The sequence below is a fragment of the Antennarius striatus genome, chromosome 3 (assembly GCF_040054535.1).
Source record: "Antennarius striatus isolate MH-2024 chromosome 3, ASM4005453v1, whole genome shotgun sequence".
NCBI classification, from domain to species: domain Eukaryota; kingdom Metazoa; phylum Chordata; class Actinopteri; order Lophiiformes; family Antennariidae; genus Antennarius; species Antennarius striatus.
In genome coordinates this window covers 29,266,704-29,284,212 of record NC_090778.1, presented here as the reverse complement: position 1 = coordinate 29,284,212, position 17,509 = coordinate 29,266,704, and the positions used below count along the sequence as shown (strand labels likewise).

Here is a 17,509-nt window from a genome sequence, read left to right as displayed (position 1 = left end):
TAGTAGAATAGTAGTAGTACTAGTACAGTATTAGTAGTAGTACAGTAGTAGTAGTAGTACAGTAGTAGAAGTAGCAGTAGTATAGTAGTAGTAGTAGTAGTAGTATCGTAGTAGAAGTAGTAGTAATGGTAGTATAGTAGTCGTAGTATTATCATTAGTAGAGGTAGTATAGTAGTAGTATCGTAGTAGTATTAGTAGTATAGTAGTAGTAATAGTAGTAGTAGTGTAGTATTACAGTAGTATAGTAGTGTTAGTGGCAGTAATACTACTAGTATTACTGTAGTGCAGTAGAGACAATGCAAGTATTTTATAGTACTATTACGATGATACGGCAGTATTAGTATATGTAGTACTGTATTAATATTTATAGTACTGTATTAATATTTGTACAGTAGTACTGTAGTATTACAGTGTCACCAACAGGGTGTGAGGTGGGGTGTGCTCTCTGCTGCTGCCACCGGGGGGCGCTCCGCTCCTCGGCCCCTGGCAGCAGTGGATTGTGGGTATGATGTGTTTCCTCCCACAGTCAGCTGTTCACAAAACTTTTTCCCCCCCCGCGGAATCCCTGACGCATTTGTTGGAGCCCAAACTCCCGCGTTCGCCTCTCGTTTCCGTGTCGATCCGGACCCGGTTCGGTGTGAACCGCCTGAACTTCGGTCCTTCCCGTCGATCCGGATCCGGTTCGGTGTGAACCGCCTGAACTTCGGTCCTTCCCGTCGATCCGGATCCGGTTCGGTGTGAACCGCCTGAACTTCGGAGGAAGTCGGACCAAGTTGGGGATGAGTCTGAGCGAACACTCCATGCAGGCTCTGTCCTGGAGGAAACTCTACCTGAGCCGCGCCAAGCTCAAAGCCACCAGCCGCACGTCGGCGCTGCTGTCGGGCTTCGCGATGGTGAGTGGGCCCCCGGTGCCCCGGTGCCCCGGTGCCCCGGGGCCGCGCGGCTCCTCAGGCCGGCACGAGGCGCTCTCGGTGCGGCGCAGACCAGCCTCCAGGCCCGGCGAACCCGTCTGCGCTACTTTTACCGCGATGATGCGTTCACGTCGCTGACCCACGAGAAGGTCATTTGTAACGCTTCACGGTGACGTCATAATGTTCGTCTGACGTCATCCACCGTAAGACCTAGAATGTCCAGCAGCACCAGGAAGCGACCGAGACCATTTTAGCCGAACGATTTGACTTTAGTACCGTTGGAGTCATTTTATGCCATCATTTATCGTGTTATTATTTCATCATGTTATCATTTCATGTAATTATTTCGTCATGTAATTATTTCGTCATGTTATCATTTCATGTCATTTCAGTGTTCATCCGTGTGTTCTAGCAGACCGTTATCAGAGGAATCCCTCATTCACTGTTAGTCAACCTGCAGACACAGCAGGAATCTTCTTCTTCTTTTCCTTTCGGCTTTTCCCTTCAGGGGTCGCCACAGCGAATCAATTTCCTCCATCTAGCCCTGTCCTTTGAATCCTCTTCTCTCACACCAACTACCTTCATGTCCTCTTTCACTACATCCATAAACCTCCTCTTTGGTCTTCCTCTAGGCCTCCTGCCTGGCAGTTCAAAACTCAGCATCCTTCTACCAATATATTCCCTATCTCTCCTCTGGACATGTCCAAACCATCTCAGTCTGGCCTCTCTGACTTTATCTCCAAGACCTCTAACATGTGCTGTCCCTCTGATGTACTCATTCCTGATCCTATCCTTCCTGGTCACTCCCAGAGAGAACCTCAGCATCTTCATCTCTGCTACCTCCAGCTCTTTCTCCTGTCTTTTCTTCAGTGACACTGTCTCTAGACCAAACAACATCGCTGGTCTCACCACAGTTTTGTACACCTTTCCTTTCATTTTATTTGAAACTCTTCTATCACACATCACACCTGACACTTTCCTCCACCCGTTCCATCCTGCCTGGACACGCTTCTTCACCTCTTTTCCACACTCTCCATTGCTCTGGACTGTTGAGCCTAAGTACTTAAAATCCTCCACCTTCTTGATCTCTTCTCCCTCTAACCTCACTATTCCACTTGGGTCCCTCTCATTCACACACATGTACTCTGTCTTACTGCGGCTAACCTTCATTCCTCTCCTTTCCAGGACAAACCTCCACTTCTCTAGCTTCTCCTCCACCTGTTCCCTGCTCTCACTACAGATCACAATGTCATCTGCAAACATCATAGTCCATGGAGATTCCTGTCTAACCTCGTCTGTCAGCCTGTCCATCACCATGGCAAACAAGAAGGGGCTCAGAGCTGATCCCTGATGCAGTCCCACCTCCACCTTGAACTCCTCTGTCACACCTACAGCACACCTCACCACTGTCTTACAGTCTTCATACATGTCCTGCACCGTTCTAACATACTTCTCTGCCACTCCAGACTTCCTCATACAATACCACAGTTCCTCTCTGGGCACCCTGTCATCAGCTTTCTCCAGATCTACAAAAACACAATGCAGCTCCCTCTGGCCTTCTCTGTACTTCTCTATCAACATCCTCAAAGCAAATACTGCATCTGTAGTACTCTTTTTTGGCATGAAACCATACTGCTGCTCACAAATGTTCACTTCTGCCCTTAGTCTAGCTTCCACTACTCTCTCCCATAACTTCATTGTATGGCTCATCAGCTTTATTCCTCTGTAGTTGCCACAACTCTGCACATCTCCCTTGTTCTTAAAAATGGGCACCAGCACACTTCTCCTCCATTCCTCAGGCATCTTCTCACTATCTAAGATCCTGTTGAACAACCCAGTCAGAAACTCTACCGCCACCTCTCCTAGACACTTCCATACCTCTACAGGTATATCATCAGGACCGACTGCCTTTCCACTCTTCATCCTCTTCAATGCCCTCCTCACTTCATCCTGACTAATCTTTGCTACTTCCTGGTCCACAACAGTAACCTCTTCTAGTCTTTGTTCCCTCTCATTTTCCACGTTCATCAACTCTTCAAAGTACTCTTTCCATCTTCCCATCACACTACTGGCACCTGTCAATAGACTTCCATCCCTATCCTTAATCACCCTAACCTGCTGCACGTCCTTCCCATCTCTATCTCTCTGTCTTGCCAACCGGTATAGATCAGTCTCTCCCTCCTTACTGTCCAACCTAGCATACAAGTCATCATAAGCTTCTTGTTTGGCCTTTGCTACCTCTACCTTCACCTTACGCTGCATCTCCCTGTACTCCTGTCTACTCTCCTCAGTCCTCTCAGTGTCCCACTTCCTCTTGGCTAACCTCTTTCTCTGTATACACTCCTGTACCTCCTCATTCCACCACCAAGTCTCCTTATCTACTTTCCTTCCAGATGACACACCAAGTACTCTCCTACCTGTCTCCCTGATCACATTAGCTGTAGTTGTCCAGTCATCTGGAAGCACCTCCTGACCACCCAGAGCCTGTCTTAACTCCTTCCTAAAAGTCATGCAACACTCTTCCTTTTTCAGCTTCCACCATTTCGTCTTCTGCTCTGCCTTTGCCCTCTTCATCTTCCTCACCACCAGAGTCATCCTACACACCACCATCCTATGCTGTTTGGCTACACTCTCACCTACCACTACTTTGCAGTCACTGATCTCTTTCAGGTTACACCGTCTACACAAGATGTAGTCTACCTGTGTGCTCCTACCGCCACTCTTATAAGTCACTCTATGTTCCTGCCTCTTCTGGAAGAAAGTATTCACTACAGCCATTTCCATCCTTTTTGCAAAGTCAACTACCATCTGTCCTTCTGCGTTCCTCTCCTGGATACCAAACCTGCCCATCACCTCCTCATCACCTCTGTTTCCTGCACCAACATGTCCATTGAAGTCTGCTCCAATGACAACTCTCTCACTTCTAGGCATGCTCTGCATCACTTCATCAAGGTCCGACCAGAATTTCTCCTTCTCCTCCAGCTCACATCCTACCTGTGGAGCATACCCGCTAACAACATTGAACATCACACCTTCTATTTCTAGCTTCAGACTCATCACTCTATCTGACACTCTTTTTACCTCCAGGACATTCCTAACAAACTCCTCCTTCAAGATAATTCCTACTCCGTTTCTCTTCCCATCTACACCATGATAGAACAACTTGAACCCTGCTCCTAAACTTCTAGCCTTGCTACCTTTCCACCTGGTCTCCTGGACACACAGTATGTCTACCTTTCTTCTCTGCATCATGTCAACCAACTCTCTACCTTTTCCTGTCATAGTTCCAACATTCAACGTCCCTACTCTTAGTCCTATACTCTTGGTGTTCCTCTTCTCTTTCTTCGTGCGAACGCACTTTCCTCCTCTCCTTCTTCGACCAACAGTAATCCAATTTCCACCGGCGCCCTGTAGGTCAACAGCGCCGATGGCGGTCGTTGTTAACCCGGGCCTCGACCGATCCGGTATGGAAGTCATAGGTTTGATTCGCATATTTGATTTGGCAAAAGTTTTACGCCGGATGCCCTTCCTGACGCAACCCTCTGTATTTATCCGGGCTTGGGACCGGCACAATAAGACACTGGCTTGTGTCCTCTTGCGGCTACATTGCAGACACAGCAGGAATGACGGGTATAAATAACACTAATAGCATTAATATCATTATAATAAAATATCATTAATAGCAATAATAACAATAAAATAAATATTATTAATGACACTAATAGCATTAATAATATAATGATAAAATTAATATCATTAATAACACTAATAGCATTCATCCCCACCTCTATATGTGAATAAGGTCTCTTGAAAACCTCACGCTGTCACCTTCAGGCGTCTACGGGAAGTTGGGGCCGCTAGCCGAGTTAGCTCCGGTCCTCGTGTGTCTCACTTATGGAGCCATTTGTCTTCGTCAAACATAGTGGTTTATATTTATATATATATATATATATATATATATATATATATTAGTATAAATATAGTATATATATACACTATATATATACATGTATATATATGTGTGTATATACACCATATGTTAGCGTCAGTAGGGCGTGTTAGCATTAGTACGGCGTGTTAGCGTCAGTAGGGCGTGTTAGCGTCAGTACAGCGTGTTAGCGTCAGTAGGGCGTGTTAGCGTCAGTAGGGCGTGTTAGCGTCAGTAGGGCATGTTAGCGTCAGTACAGCGTGTTAGCGTCATTAGGGCATGTTAGCGTCAGTAGGGCATGTTAGCGTCAGTACAGCGTGTTAGCGTCAGTAGGGCGTGTTAGCGTCAGTAGGGCGTGTTAGCGTCAGTAGGGCGTGTTAGCGTCAGTACAGCGTGTTAGCGTCATTAGGGCATGTTAGCGTCAGTAGGGCATGTTAGCGTCAGTACAGCGTGTTAGCGTCAGTAGGGCGTGTTAGCGTCAGTACAGCGTGTTAGCGTCATTAGGGCATGTTAGCGTCAGTAGGGCGTGCCAACACCTGACATGACCTGTGCCTCTGCCCCCCCAGGTGGCCATGGTGGAGGTGCAGCTGGAGCGGGACTACCGCTACCCCCCGGGGCTGCTGATCGCCTTCAGCGCCTGCACCACGGTCCTGGTGGCAGTGCACCTTTTCGCACTGATGATCAGCACCTGTATCCTGCCCAACCTGGAGGCCGTCAGCAACGTGCACAACCTGAACTCGGTGAACGAGTCGCCGCACGAGCGAATGCACCGCCACATCGAGCTGGCCTGGGCCTTCTCCACCGTCATCGGCACCCTGCTGTTCCTGACCGAGGTCATGCTGCTGTGCTGGGTCAAGTTCCTGCCCCTGAAGAGCGCCGAGGAGAACAACGGCACCATCAGCTCTGGCCAGGCCGCCGCCATCGCCTCCACCTGCATCATGGTGCCCTTCGGCCTCGTCTTCATCGTGTTCGCCGTGCACTTCTACCGCACGCTGGTCAGCCACAAGACGGACCGGCAGATCCGGGAGCTGGAGCAGGTGATCCGGCTGCAGAACCAGCTGGACCACCGGGCGGAGAACGACGAGCTGAAGGCCGCCGTCCTGTTCCCCTGAGGCCACGCCCCTGCCCCGCCGCCGCCTCAGACCGCCAGCCTCACCTGTAGGAATGCTGCTTCCTGTCAGGTGTGAAGGAGCAGCTTCACCTGGGGGGCTCTGGTCCCACCTGGACCTCCTGTGGACCATGAAGCCACTCCCACGTTCCTGTCAGTCATGTGCTCATGAATATTTGATTTTAATATTTAAAAGCTGCCTGAGGCTCCGGCCCAGGGGAATCCGCTGCGTCTGATTGGTTGAATAGTTTACTGTAGATAATCTGTTGCCAGGTAGAACAGGAATCAGGAGGCAGGTGAGAGCAGGTAGTCGCGTCTGGCCAATCAAACGGGGTCTTCTGAGATGCTGGTCAGCCTCCTCCGGTTGCCATGGTGACAGAATCAGCTGTTTACCCATGTCTGTTCCTGGACAATCATCTGGGGTCACGTGTTCACCAGCGAGGGTGGGGGTCAGTTAGGGGTCATTAGGGGCGGGGCTGCGGCAGCTCCTCCCCCGGTCTGAGGCGTGGTGGCGTCTTTTTGGGGGGGTTTGTAGTGTTTACGTGTTGCTGTGTGTTGTTTACACAAACGAGCCTGGTGATTGGCTGATCCAGGGACTATTATGGGATGTTCCACTGCTCACCTGGTTTTTGCTTTACTGAATCATTATGCTGTGTTCTGGGGGGGGGGGGCAGTGTGTATCATGAGTGTGTGAGCTGCTGTGTGACGTCATCAGGGGACTCTGATCCGATTCGGGTCAGCTGTGGGGGGGGGGGGCAATAAAACATGTGAAACGTTCGTGTGTCTGAGATGATTCTGGTTTAAATAAAGAATCCGGTACCGGTACCCCCCCCCCCCCCCACCACGTGTGTCGGGTCGGAGGGGGTCTGACGTCATCAGGAGGTCATGTGGGTTCAGTTTCCAGACAACAGCCTGTCCCTACCGGAGGCGCGCGCCTCCGCAGGTGGTTGTTAGTGTTCTTCCGCCCCGCCCCCCGCGGAGGGATCCGTTCTCCGCCCGGTGACGAGCTAGAGCCCCCGGCGAACAACAACACCTGTCCGCCATGTCTCTGCCCCGCAGGTGAGTCTCAGGCCCGGTACCGGGGGTTCGGCTGTCTGACACGCAGCGGGAGGGGGCGGTGTGTCCGCGGGAGGGGGGGCTCAGGTGATGCTCCTCACCTGTCGAGGCGTGTCGCTTCCGCTCCAGTAAACACCGTGTGTGTCCAGGTGATGATGAGTGGGATGGACCGGGACAACCGGGCCGACACGCCCCCCCGCTGGACCAGCTCCAAACTGATGATCGATCCGGTATTGGCTAAAGGGCTCTACAAGGTGTACCGGTACGACGGCTGGCGCTTCAACATCCCGGTGAGCTCCGGTCCGCAGACGGTCCGCTCCGCCTCCCGGAGCGTCCCGTGACTCCGGTCTGTTTACCTGAGCAGGTGCAGGACTTACCGGTGGGGCTGCTTCCGGTGGATTCGGTCCGGGACCCTCGCGTCCGCCGCCTGTGGAGCCGCTGGAACAGGACCGAGCTGCTGGTGGCCAAATTCAAGGTGGGGGGGGTGGCTTCCGGGGGCGATCGATCAGCGCTCAGGCTCCTCTGATTGATAGCAATAAATCAGCAAATTAATCGGCAGATAAATCAGTAAATAAATCAGCTGACCTGTGACCCGAAAAAAATCTATAATAGCAATAGTAATAATAACAGTAATAATAATAGTAATAATAATAATAGTGATAATAATAGTAATAATAATAACAACAGTAACAATAATAGTAGTAGTAATAATAATAGTAGTAGTAATAATAATAGTAATAATAATAATAGTGATAATAATAGTAATAATAATAGTGATAATAATAGTAATAATAATAGTGATAATAATAGTAATAATAATAGTAATAATAAGGCTAGTAATAATTTTAGTTTGTAATAGTAATAGTATTAATACTAGAGTAATGAGGTTAAGGCGACATAATATCATCATACTATTAATACCATTACTACTATTACTACTACCACTGTTCCTACCATTATAACTACTCTAACTAATTTAATTACTCTAACTACTCTTACAGAGTAGAGTAGTTAGAGTAAGTTAGAGTCTAACTACTCTACTCTACTCTAACTACTCTTCCTAGTCTTACCACCAGTTCTTGACCCCCCAGGTGGATGACTGGTACGTGGGCCCCGTCCCCCCCAGAGAGGTGACGTTCTGGGGGCTTAACGATAACGTGGGGGAGGCGTTCCTGACCTCCATGTGTCGTCCGTACGGGAGCACGGAGCAGGTGGAGGTGTTCTACCACCCCCACCACAAGAGGCACCTGGGCGTGGCCAGGGTGGTGTTCGACACAGCGCGGGGGGCGCGGGACGCCGCCCGAGAGCTCCACCAGACGTCCGTGATGGGGAACATCATCCGCGTGGAGGTGGACCCCAAAGGTGAGCCCTGCCCCCCCGGACACCTGTGTGTTGTTTGGTGGACTGACATGCTGCCCCCCCAGGTGAGACCAGGACCCAGTACCTGCAGCTGCTCCTCGGCGGTCTTCACCCCCCCCGGTCGTTACCGGCAGGCAGCAGCCAGTTGGCCCTCCAGAGCCTCCTCCACCGCCTGCAGGTAAGACGCCCCCCTGGCCCAAACAGGAAGTAGTCAGGACCACCTGAGCAACAGCTGATCACTTTCCTCTGACAGGGCGAAGCCCCCCAGCACCAGGGCGACGCCTCCCAGCGCCGGAGTGACGACCCCAGCCCCTCCATTGCCACCCCCCTCTCCCTGGACACAGCCTACTCCAGTATTTACCAGGACACCCCCCACAGCTCTGGGCTCACCCCCCATTGTCTGGGGACACCCCCCACGCCCTGCTTCTCGGCGACCCCCCAGTCCCAGGACTCCTGCTACTCCAGCCTTCAGGCCACGCCCGTCCTCCAGGCGGAGCCCCCGCCTCACGGCGTCCACCGACCTTCAGCGCGGGAGCTCCACCCCCACAAACCCCCTCGGCACCACCAGACCAGTCAATCACAGCCTGACTCCGCCCACAGCAGCAGGCAGGGGGCGTGGCCGTGGGCCCATGAGACCTGCTCAGACCACTCCTGCGACCAGGAGGTCCCAGGCCCCCCAGCGGGTGGACGTCAGGACTCCATCAGCACCCCCAGCATTGATCCATCCACAGCGTCCCCCCCCCCTCGTGACCTCGCATGGAGAGCCGAGTCGTCGTTATCTGGGGCCCCCAGCGGCCCCCAGCCTCAGGGACAGAGTCTGGACTCCCGCATCCAGAGTCTGCTGGTCAGCGGTCAGTCCTCACTGAGGGGGGAGGACGACCAGCCTCAGGACAGCCCAGCTTCACCCTGCCCCCCCCTCGGTGACACCCGTCCAGCATGTCTTATTGAGGATGACGAGGATGAAACTGCCCAGGCGGTGCTGGTTCTGACGAGACAGATCCAGACCCAGACCCCCCCAGCAGACGACTTCATACACGCTGAAAGGTTTCCTGAACCAGAGGCAGAACTGTCCCCCCCCACAGCGACCCGTCAGGTGATTCTCCTGAGACCCTGAGCCTTATTTCCACTGCGTAGTTAACCCCCCCGGCGTGACCCGACCTGACCCGACCCAACCTGACCCGACCCGACCCGACCCGACCTGACCTGACCTGACCTGACCCGACCTGACCTGACCTGACCCGACCTGACCCATCTGACCCCACCTGACCCCACCTGACCCCACCTGACCCAACCTGACCCCACCTGACCTGACCCCACCTGACCCAACCTGACCCCACCTGACCTGACCCCACCTGACCCCACCTGACCCCACCTGACCTGACCCCACCTGACCCCACCTGACCCAACCTGACCCCACCTGACCTGACCCCACCTGACCCCACCTGACCCAACCTGACGCGACCCAACCTGACCCCATCTGACCCAACCTGACCCAACCTGACCCCACCTGACCCCACCTGACGCGACCCAACCTGACCCCACCTGACCCCACCTGACCCCACCTGACCCGACCCGACTTCAGAAAGAAACATTATGGCTACCGAAGCCTCTTCACTGTTTTGTTCTGGAAGCCATTGATTTGTGTCGTCTAGGATAACGCGTGCATGCTGGCCATTGGCCAATCAGCAGTCTGTAATGTGTCATGTGACCTTGAGTCTATGCCGGGTCGCCTGGAACCACAATGAACGAGGAACTAGAAAAGTAGCAGCAGGTACTTCAACCTGATGGAAAACTAAAGACATGGAGACCGCCCTACGCCGTGGAAATGAGGCTGATGGGACAGAAAGATATCGACCTTAACCCCTAACCCCTAACCCCTAACCCCAAACCCCAAGCCCCAAACCCCAACCCTAACCCCTAACCTTAACCCAAAAGTTATGTTTGTTTGTTTGTTTGTTTGTTTGTTTGTTTGTTTGTTTGTCCTCCAGCCGGACCACACAGGTGTTTCTTCTCTCCAGGAGGAACCAGCCAATGAGGATCCTCATCAGTCCAGAAACCAGCCTGGAGCTTTGACCCCTTCTCCCCTCCCCCCTCCATCTTTCCCTCCTCTTGGTGGCGCTGTTCACCTCCTCACCTCCAGCACTCCTCCTCCAATCAGGCCTCAAGCCCCGCCCCCAGCCACGCCTTTCTCTTTCCCTATTGGTCGCTTTCCCCCAGCCATCCCACCAGTCCCACCTCGCCTTCCTAACGGCACCATCCCGATCCCGCCCCCAGGCTGGACCCCGCCTACGGGCTGGACCCCACCCCTAGGCTGGACCCCGCCCCCGGGCAGGACCCCGCCTCCGCGCTGGACCACGCCCCCGGGCTGGACCCCGCCCCCGGGCCATCGCGTCCCTATCCCTCCACCACCAACTTTTGTGCAACCCCCCCCAGCGGTGCCACCCCCTGTTCCCCCTCCTGCTCACCTGTACCCCCCACCTGTGCGACCGGATGAGAGGTCACCATTCCCCCGCCCCCCCTGGCCCGCCCCACCCTTTAACCCCCTGATGCCGCCTCCAGCCCCCCTGCCCCTGGGGGGTGACCCCCACCAGGTGATGGTGGACAGGGTCCTGGAGGCCATCCGGGACCAGCTGAAGGCCGCGGTGAGGAAGGACGTCGCCCGCCGGGTGATTGAGGGCACCGCCTTCAGGGTGTTCGAGGCGTGGTGGGACCGCCAGGAGCAGAGAGCCAAGGTAAGTCCTCCGGGTGCCCCCCCCGTCAGAAGGGGACCTGATGGATCCGTTCCGTTCCAGGAACACGTTTCCCCCGTGAGGAGATCCAGCGTGGAGAAACGGAGCGTTCCGCACAAGAAGCCCCCGCTGCCATCCTTCAGGGTAACCCTCCGTCAGACGCCCCCCTGTCCTCCGTTTGCCCCCTCCGTGTTTAATCAGCGACCCCCCCACCTGAATCACAGGTGAAGAGGAAACGAGCCGGCGACCCCGCCCTCGCCACCGAGGAGGAGAAGGGTCCGCGTTCTCCTGATGAGGGTTCTGGGCGGTCCTGGCGGGTTCCTCCAACCGGAGCGTCTCTGTCAGACGGTCTCTCTTTGGCTTTAGATGAGACACAGGCGCAGGACAGACCCGCCTCCGACAGGCACCGGCGCAGACACGCAAGACCACAGGAGCTGGACAGCGATGATGAAGATGCTGCTCCTTTAGTTCTGGTAAACACTGCTGCCCCCTGCTGGGGGGGAGGGTCACCATCTAGTGTGTTTACACGTATGTAGAGCGTCAGGAAACCTGTTGAAGGACAACAGTCCAGACTGATATCTGATCGTATTGATCTGATGGTATCAATGTGATGGTATCGATGTGATGGTATCGATCTGATCGTATCGATATGATCGTATCAATCTGATCATATCGATCTGATGGTATCGATGTGATGGTATCGATCTGATCGTATCGATATGATCGTATCAATCTGATCATATCGATCTGATGGTATCGATCTGATGGTATCGATCTGATCGTATCGATCTGATCATATCGATCTGATCGTATTGATCTGATGATCGTGTTGTGATTAGTGTGACGGTGATGCTGGTGATCAGTCCTCTGATGAAGAAGAAGGTCGCCCACAGGATGAAGGTGTGGTCTCCCCTGCTGCTGGCGATGAGCTGCGGCGCTTCGGCGGTACGTTCAGACGCCTCCTAGGTTTACGACCAGCTTCTGATTGGTTCGGGTGATGACTGTTTCCTGTTCCGGACTCTAGAGTCTGACAGCAGCTCCTCGGTGGGCGGGGCGTCTTCATCACCGTGGGATTCGTCGGACTCGTTGGACTTGTCGGTTTCAGACAGCTTGGAGGACTCATCCTACTCAGACATGGAGGAGGGCGGCGAGGACCAGAGGCGTGGCCGGTGCACAATGACGTCATCTGATGAAGAGGTGATGGAGCCCCCCGTCACCCCGACGACCCCCGGTGGTCAGCTGGACCTGCAGGACTGGTTGGTTCTGTTCCCCAGGGAAGAGCTAGAGGAGACCACTTCCTGTCAGGAGGACAGACTCCTGGACCGTCTGCGCTTCCCGTCGCCCCCGGGACCTCCAGGTAAGTCCCTGAGCACCGGCCAAGCACCAACACGTCTGGAGGGGGGGGGGGTCCTCCTGGGTACAGCCAAACTGAACAGGGTGTTAGCATCAGCGGCGCTTTGAGCTAACTGGTAGAGTGTATTAACAGTATTCAGCAGACCCCAGTCAGAACCCTGACATCAGACTCTTGATGTCTCTAATGTTTTCTTGTTGTGTTCCGGAGCAGTGGAGCCCCAGCTGGGCGTGGCGGTTGGGGGCCCTGGATGGGTCGTGGACTCCGAGGAGACCCCCGGCAGCCTGAGGCCTGTCACGCCGACAGGCTGCCTGGTGGACAGTGATCCAGACCTGCTGGTCAGACCAGCGTCCCTGGCGGTGGAGGTGGAACAGCCCCAGACGCCGGGCAGGGGCATCATGGCTGAGCTGGACAGTGAGGACTCTGCTGATGAAGACCTGTCCTCGTCTCCTCTGAGCGCTGAGCTGGTTCTGGGTCCCTCTGACCCTCCGGTCTTGTCAGACCAGGATCGACCCACGACACCTGGTAGAGAGGACCAGAGCGGATGGCCTGAGTTCAGCTCCGGGAGAGCTCCAGCGACGCCAGGAAGAGATTCCATGTCAGCAGGAGGCCAGATCAGCCCACCCCCTGGTCCATACCCGCCCACCAACCCGTACGCGTTAGCCCCCAAGACTCCTGGACGAGACCTCATTCTGCCCCACAGACACCCGGGCAGAAGGACTACTCAGAGGACTCTGCTCTGGGACTCCCTGGGGGGTTCTCCTGTCTCTGGGTCGTCATGGAGCCCGTCTGAGTCTTCAGACTCTGCTGACGGTAGAGGTTCCTGGATTGTTTCAGGAAGGAGGGTGAAGCCCCTCCAGGGGCTGGAGAACATGCTGGGGCTCCTGGATAAGGAGAACAGGAGCGAGACACGCTGTCTGAGGAGAAAACAGCTGAGGCGGCGAAAAATGAGATGGAGGCAGTCTTGGAGGAGCTCCAGATCTCCTCATCGGTACCGGAGGAGGTCCGTTTGTGAGGAGAGGAGGGTCCTGCATCGGTTCTGGAGGGAAGGTCTGGATGAAGAGGATGGACGGATACTGCAGTTCATGTATGACCGGCTGCAAGAGTGTGACCATGGCTTCAGGTGCATCAGGAACATCCGGTGGACGCCCCACCCCCATATCCTTTAAAACCAGTTGAGGTGAGCAGGTGTGAGCTGAAAGGAACAGTTCACCCCAAAGTAACCACCCAACCAACCAAACAACCAACCAAACAACCACAATACAACCACCAACTCACCCAACAAACCAAACAACCACCCATAAAACCACTCACACAACCAACCAACCACCTACACAACCAATCAATCAATGATTGACCTACCCAACCAACCAACCAACCAACCAACCAACCAATCAACCAACCAGTTATCCCAACCAACCAATCAACTCACCCAACCAACCAACCCCCCTCAAAAAGCCACCCACACAACCAACCAACAAACAGCCAAACACACACAACCAATCGACCAACCACTGACCCACCCAACCAACCAATGAACCAACCAACTAACCCAACCAACAAACCACCAAACCAACCAAACAACCACCCACACAAGCAATCAATCAAACACTGACCCACCCAACCAACCAACCAAGCAACCACCAAGTCAGGATGAAGCGTGGGGGGTTTCTGGGGTTCAGGGTCTTCTTACATGTTATACATTGTGGGTTCAGAACCCTGCAGCCTGGAGAGGCTCCACACACGTTTTGTGGACTAGAACTTCCTGGTGAAGGTTTTTGGGTGAACTGTTCCTCAGGTCAGTTGGCTGGTGTGAATCGTACCCTCTTACATGTCCTGGATGATCTTTGACCACTGCCCACTGATCAAAGCCCCCGTTGAGGACCAGAGATCTGGACTGCCTCACCACCGGTCCGGTTCTGCTCGCAGTGAAGGTTTCTACCGAATCAGCCAGAGAGAAAAACAGACATACGTGAACCACACGAAGCCGGCGGCTGATCTCCCAACCGCTGCTGCTCAGGTATGGAAGCAACTCGACCCTCAGGTTCCTCCAGGATTCTCTGGTAAAGTCTGACTCTGGTCTCAGCAGGGAACCAGCGCCCCCGCCCAGCAGACGACCTCGCTGCGCTCCGGGTCTGACTTCAGGTCTGACCAGCGCCGCCTGCGCTCCTCGTTCAGCTGCGACAGCGACCTGGTCAAGTTCAACCAGCTGAAGGTAGGAGGTCAGGAGGATGGGTGTGCGTACCGGGGTCACCTGAAGACCTGAAGCTGAAGTTCATTTAAGGACCTGTTACCTAGTTTCAGCCACGCTGTAACACGTCTGTAACACATCAGTGACACGTCAGTAACATGTCAGTAACACATCTAACATGTCAGTAACACATCAGTACCATGTCTGTAACATTCCAGTAACCTGTCAGTAACACATTTGTAACATGTCAGTAATACATCTGTAACACATTAGTAACACGTCTGTACCATGTCAGTAACATTCCAGTAACATTCCAGTAACATGTCAGTAACACATCTGCAACACATCTGTAACACAGCAGTAACACGTCTGTAACATGTCAGTAACACAACAGTAACTCCTCTGTAACATGACGGTAACACGTCAGTAACATGTCAGTAATAAATCTGTAACACATTAGTAACACGTCTGTAACATGTCAGTAACACATCAGTAACTCCTCTGTAACATGACGGTAACACGTTAGTAACATGTCAGTAATAAATCTGTAACACATTAGTAACACGTCTGTAACATGTCAGTAACACATCAGTAACATGTCGGTAACACGTCAGTAACATGTCGGTAACACGTCAGTAACATGCCAGTAACAACTCAGTAACATGTCAGTTACACATCAGCAACACGCCAGTTATGTCAGTAACATGTCGGTCTGTCCAGATGTGATTGTGAGCACGATGGGCACTGACAGCAGCAACAATCAGAGAAACAACATCAAGGCAACGATAGCAACAATGTCAACAACAACAACATCACCAGCAAAAAACAACAGCAACACACCATCAACAACAACAACAACAACAACAACAACAACAGGTCATGTTGTTTCCCACCAGTTCCGGAAGAAGCGGATTCGTTTCAGCCGGAGTCTGATCCACGAGTGGGGGCTGTTCGCCCTGGAGCCAATAGCAGCAGACGAGATGGTAATCGAGTACGTGGGCCAGACCGTCAGACAGGTAGTAATCTATTACTTAACTAGAGTACGGTCACAGATAGTAATCTGTTACTGTAACTAGAGTGCGCCCCCAGGTGGTCGCTGACATGAGGGAGCGGCGCTACGAGGAGGCGGGCATTGGCAGCAGCTACCTGTTCCGGGTCGACCAGGACGCCATCATCGACGCCACCAAGTGTGGGAACCTGTCAAGGTTCATCAACCACAGCTGCAGCGTGAGTACCGCCTCCAGCTTCGTCTTCATCATCACCTCATCTTCATCATCATCTCGTCTTCATCGTCACCTCGTCTTCATCGTCACCTCATCTTCATCGTCACCTCGTCCTCATCATCACCTCGTCACCTCGTCTTCATCGTCACCTCATCTTCATCACCTGGTCACACCGTGTCCTCTGATTGGTCCTCTCTGCAGCCCAACTGCTACGCTAAGGTGATCACGGTGGAGTCTCAGAAGAAGATCGTGATCTACTCACGGCAGCCGATCGGCGTGAACGAGGAGATCACCTACGACTACAAGTTCCCCATCGAGGACACCAAGATCCCGTGTCTGTGTGGGGCCCCCGCCTGCCGGGGGACCCTCAACTGACCTCTGAGGAAGACTCCTGATGAAGAGCACAGGAGCCTCAGAGCTGATCGGGGGACCTGATCAGGGATCAGTGGTGTAGCTGTAGCTCCACGTGGTGACCACTGATGGGCTGATCAATACCCTGATCAATACTCCTGATTAATGACAGGCGTGGCCTCATCAATCAGGAGCAGCTGGATGGCGTCACGTGTCGCTAACAGACGCTAGCCAGGAAGCACTGGAACGCTAACAGCAAATCAATCAGGATGATTGGTCACATGACCTGTGTATTGGTTTGAGTTTTTTCCCAATGATCAGATTAGACGTGGGACGTCCTTAAAACGGACCAATCAGCACGCAGAGATTCCAGAGGAAGTGCCTGAGGCTAATGCTAAGGTTAAAATAGAGTTTAAACAGTAGAGAATAACAGTGTCTTTGATGTGTTCATGAATCAGCCAATCAGAACGTGTTCTGTCTCTGGATCAGAATGACATCAGACCAGAGCTGCTTCTGAACCAATCAGATACGGATCCTATCGATCGATACGTATCGCTTTGGTCTCTGCCTTTATTTCTAATAGAATAAAATGTTCAGGCTGAAAACAGGATCATGTGACTCAACAAGTTAAAAACACGTGACTCACTGACTCCTCCTCGCCGTCTCCTCGCCGATGGAGCGTAGGACGCTGAAGTCCGTGTGCACCAACCAGAAGCAGCAGGTGGGATCACATGACGCCTTCAGGGAACAGGTCAGAGGTCATCGGGAGCGAAAGGCTCCGCCCAATAACGTTTACAGAGTTCAGGTCTTACCAGAGAACGGAGAAGGATGATGTCACATGACATCATCAGGAGCTGAGGTAAGCAGATTGACTGAATGGTGACCTTTGACCTCACATGAAGTCGCTCTGAATGCTGGACTTCCAGGAAGTCCCTCCTCCAGCAGTCGACCACGCCCCCTGGGCCTGGGACACCTGAGTGGTTGGCCACACCCCCTGGGCCTGGGACACCTGAGGCGGGCCAACACCTCCCCCCCCTCATCAGGGCTGCCTCACGTGTCTGTTCTGTTTCCTTTATAACTAGCGTGTTGGTGTGCGGCCCCTGGGGGGCGGCGCCCCCCGGTGGAGTGCTGCCCCCCCGGCCCCCTGGAGGACGTTGTTTTTCTGCTGCCTGGAGCTCCAGGTTGTCACGGCTGCAGCAGAACAGGAGGTTCACCAGCTGCTGGAGGGCCTGCAGACGGGGGTGTGGGGGTGTGGGGGGGGCAAGGGGACTGGTTCTAGACGGAACCTGACAGAACAGAGTG

General features: G+C 53.4%; 2 protein-coding genes across 2 annotated transcripts; both read left to right on the top strand.

Moving 5' to 3' along the window:
- Positions 1 to 517: 517 nt before the first annotated feature.
- LOC137593094 (calcium release-activated calcium channel protein 1-like) lies at positions 518 to 6,635 on the top strand. The gene is made up of 2 exons (XM_068311699.1): positions 518 to 893; positions 5,406 to 6,635. Exons 1-2 carry the CDS (start codon positions 780 to 782, stop codon positions 5,949 to 5,951), a joined length of 660 nt encoding a protein of 219 aa, XP_068167800.1. The 5' UTR covers positions 518 to 779; the 3' UTR covers positions 5,952 to 6,635.
- Positions 6,636 to 6,932: 297 nt separating this feature from the next.
- LOC137592580 (histone-lysine N-methyltransferase SETD1B-A-like) lies at positions 6,933 to 17,408 on the top strand. The gene is made up of 16 exons (XM_068310842.1): positions 6,933 to 7,006; positions 7,153 to 7,293; positions 7,368 to 7,478; positions 8,095 to 8,365; positions 8,428 to 8,540; positions 8,616 to 9,455; positions 10,351 to 11,235; positions 11,316 to 11,564; positions 11,931 to 12,036; positions 12,116 to 12,448; positions 12,656 to 13,600; positions 14,305 to 14,462; positions 14,532 to 14,657; positions 15,530 to 15,649; positions 15,723 to 15,860; positions 16,058 to 17,408. Exons 2-16 carry the CDS (start codon positions 7,156 to 7,158, stop codon positions 16,229 to 16,231), a joined length of 4,707 nt encoding a protein of 1,568 aa, XP_068166943.1. The 5' UTR covers positions 6,933 to 7,006; positions 7,153 to 7,155; the 3' UTR covers positions 16,232 to 17,408.
- Positions 17,409 to 17,509: the final 101 nt, after the last annotated feature.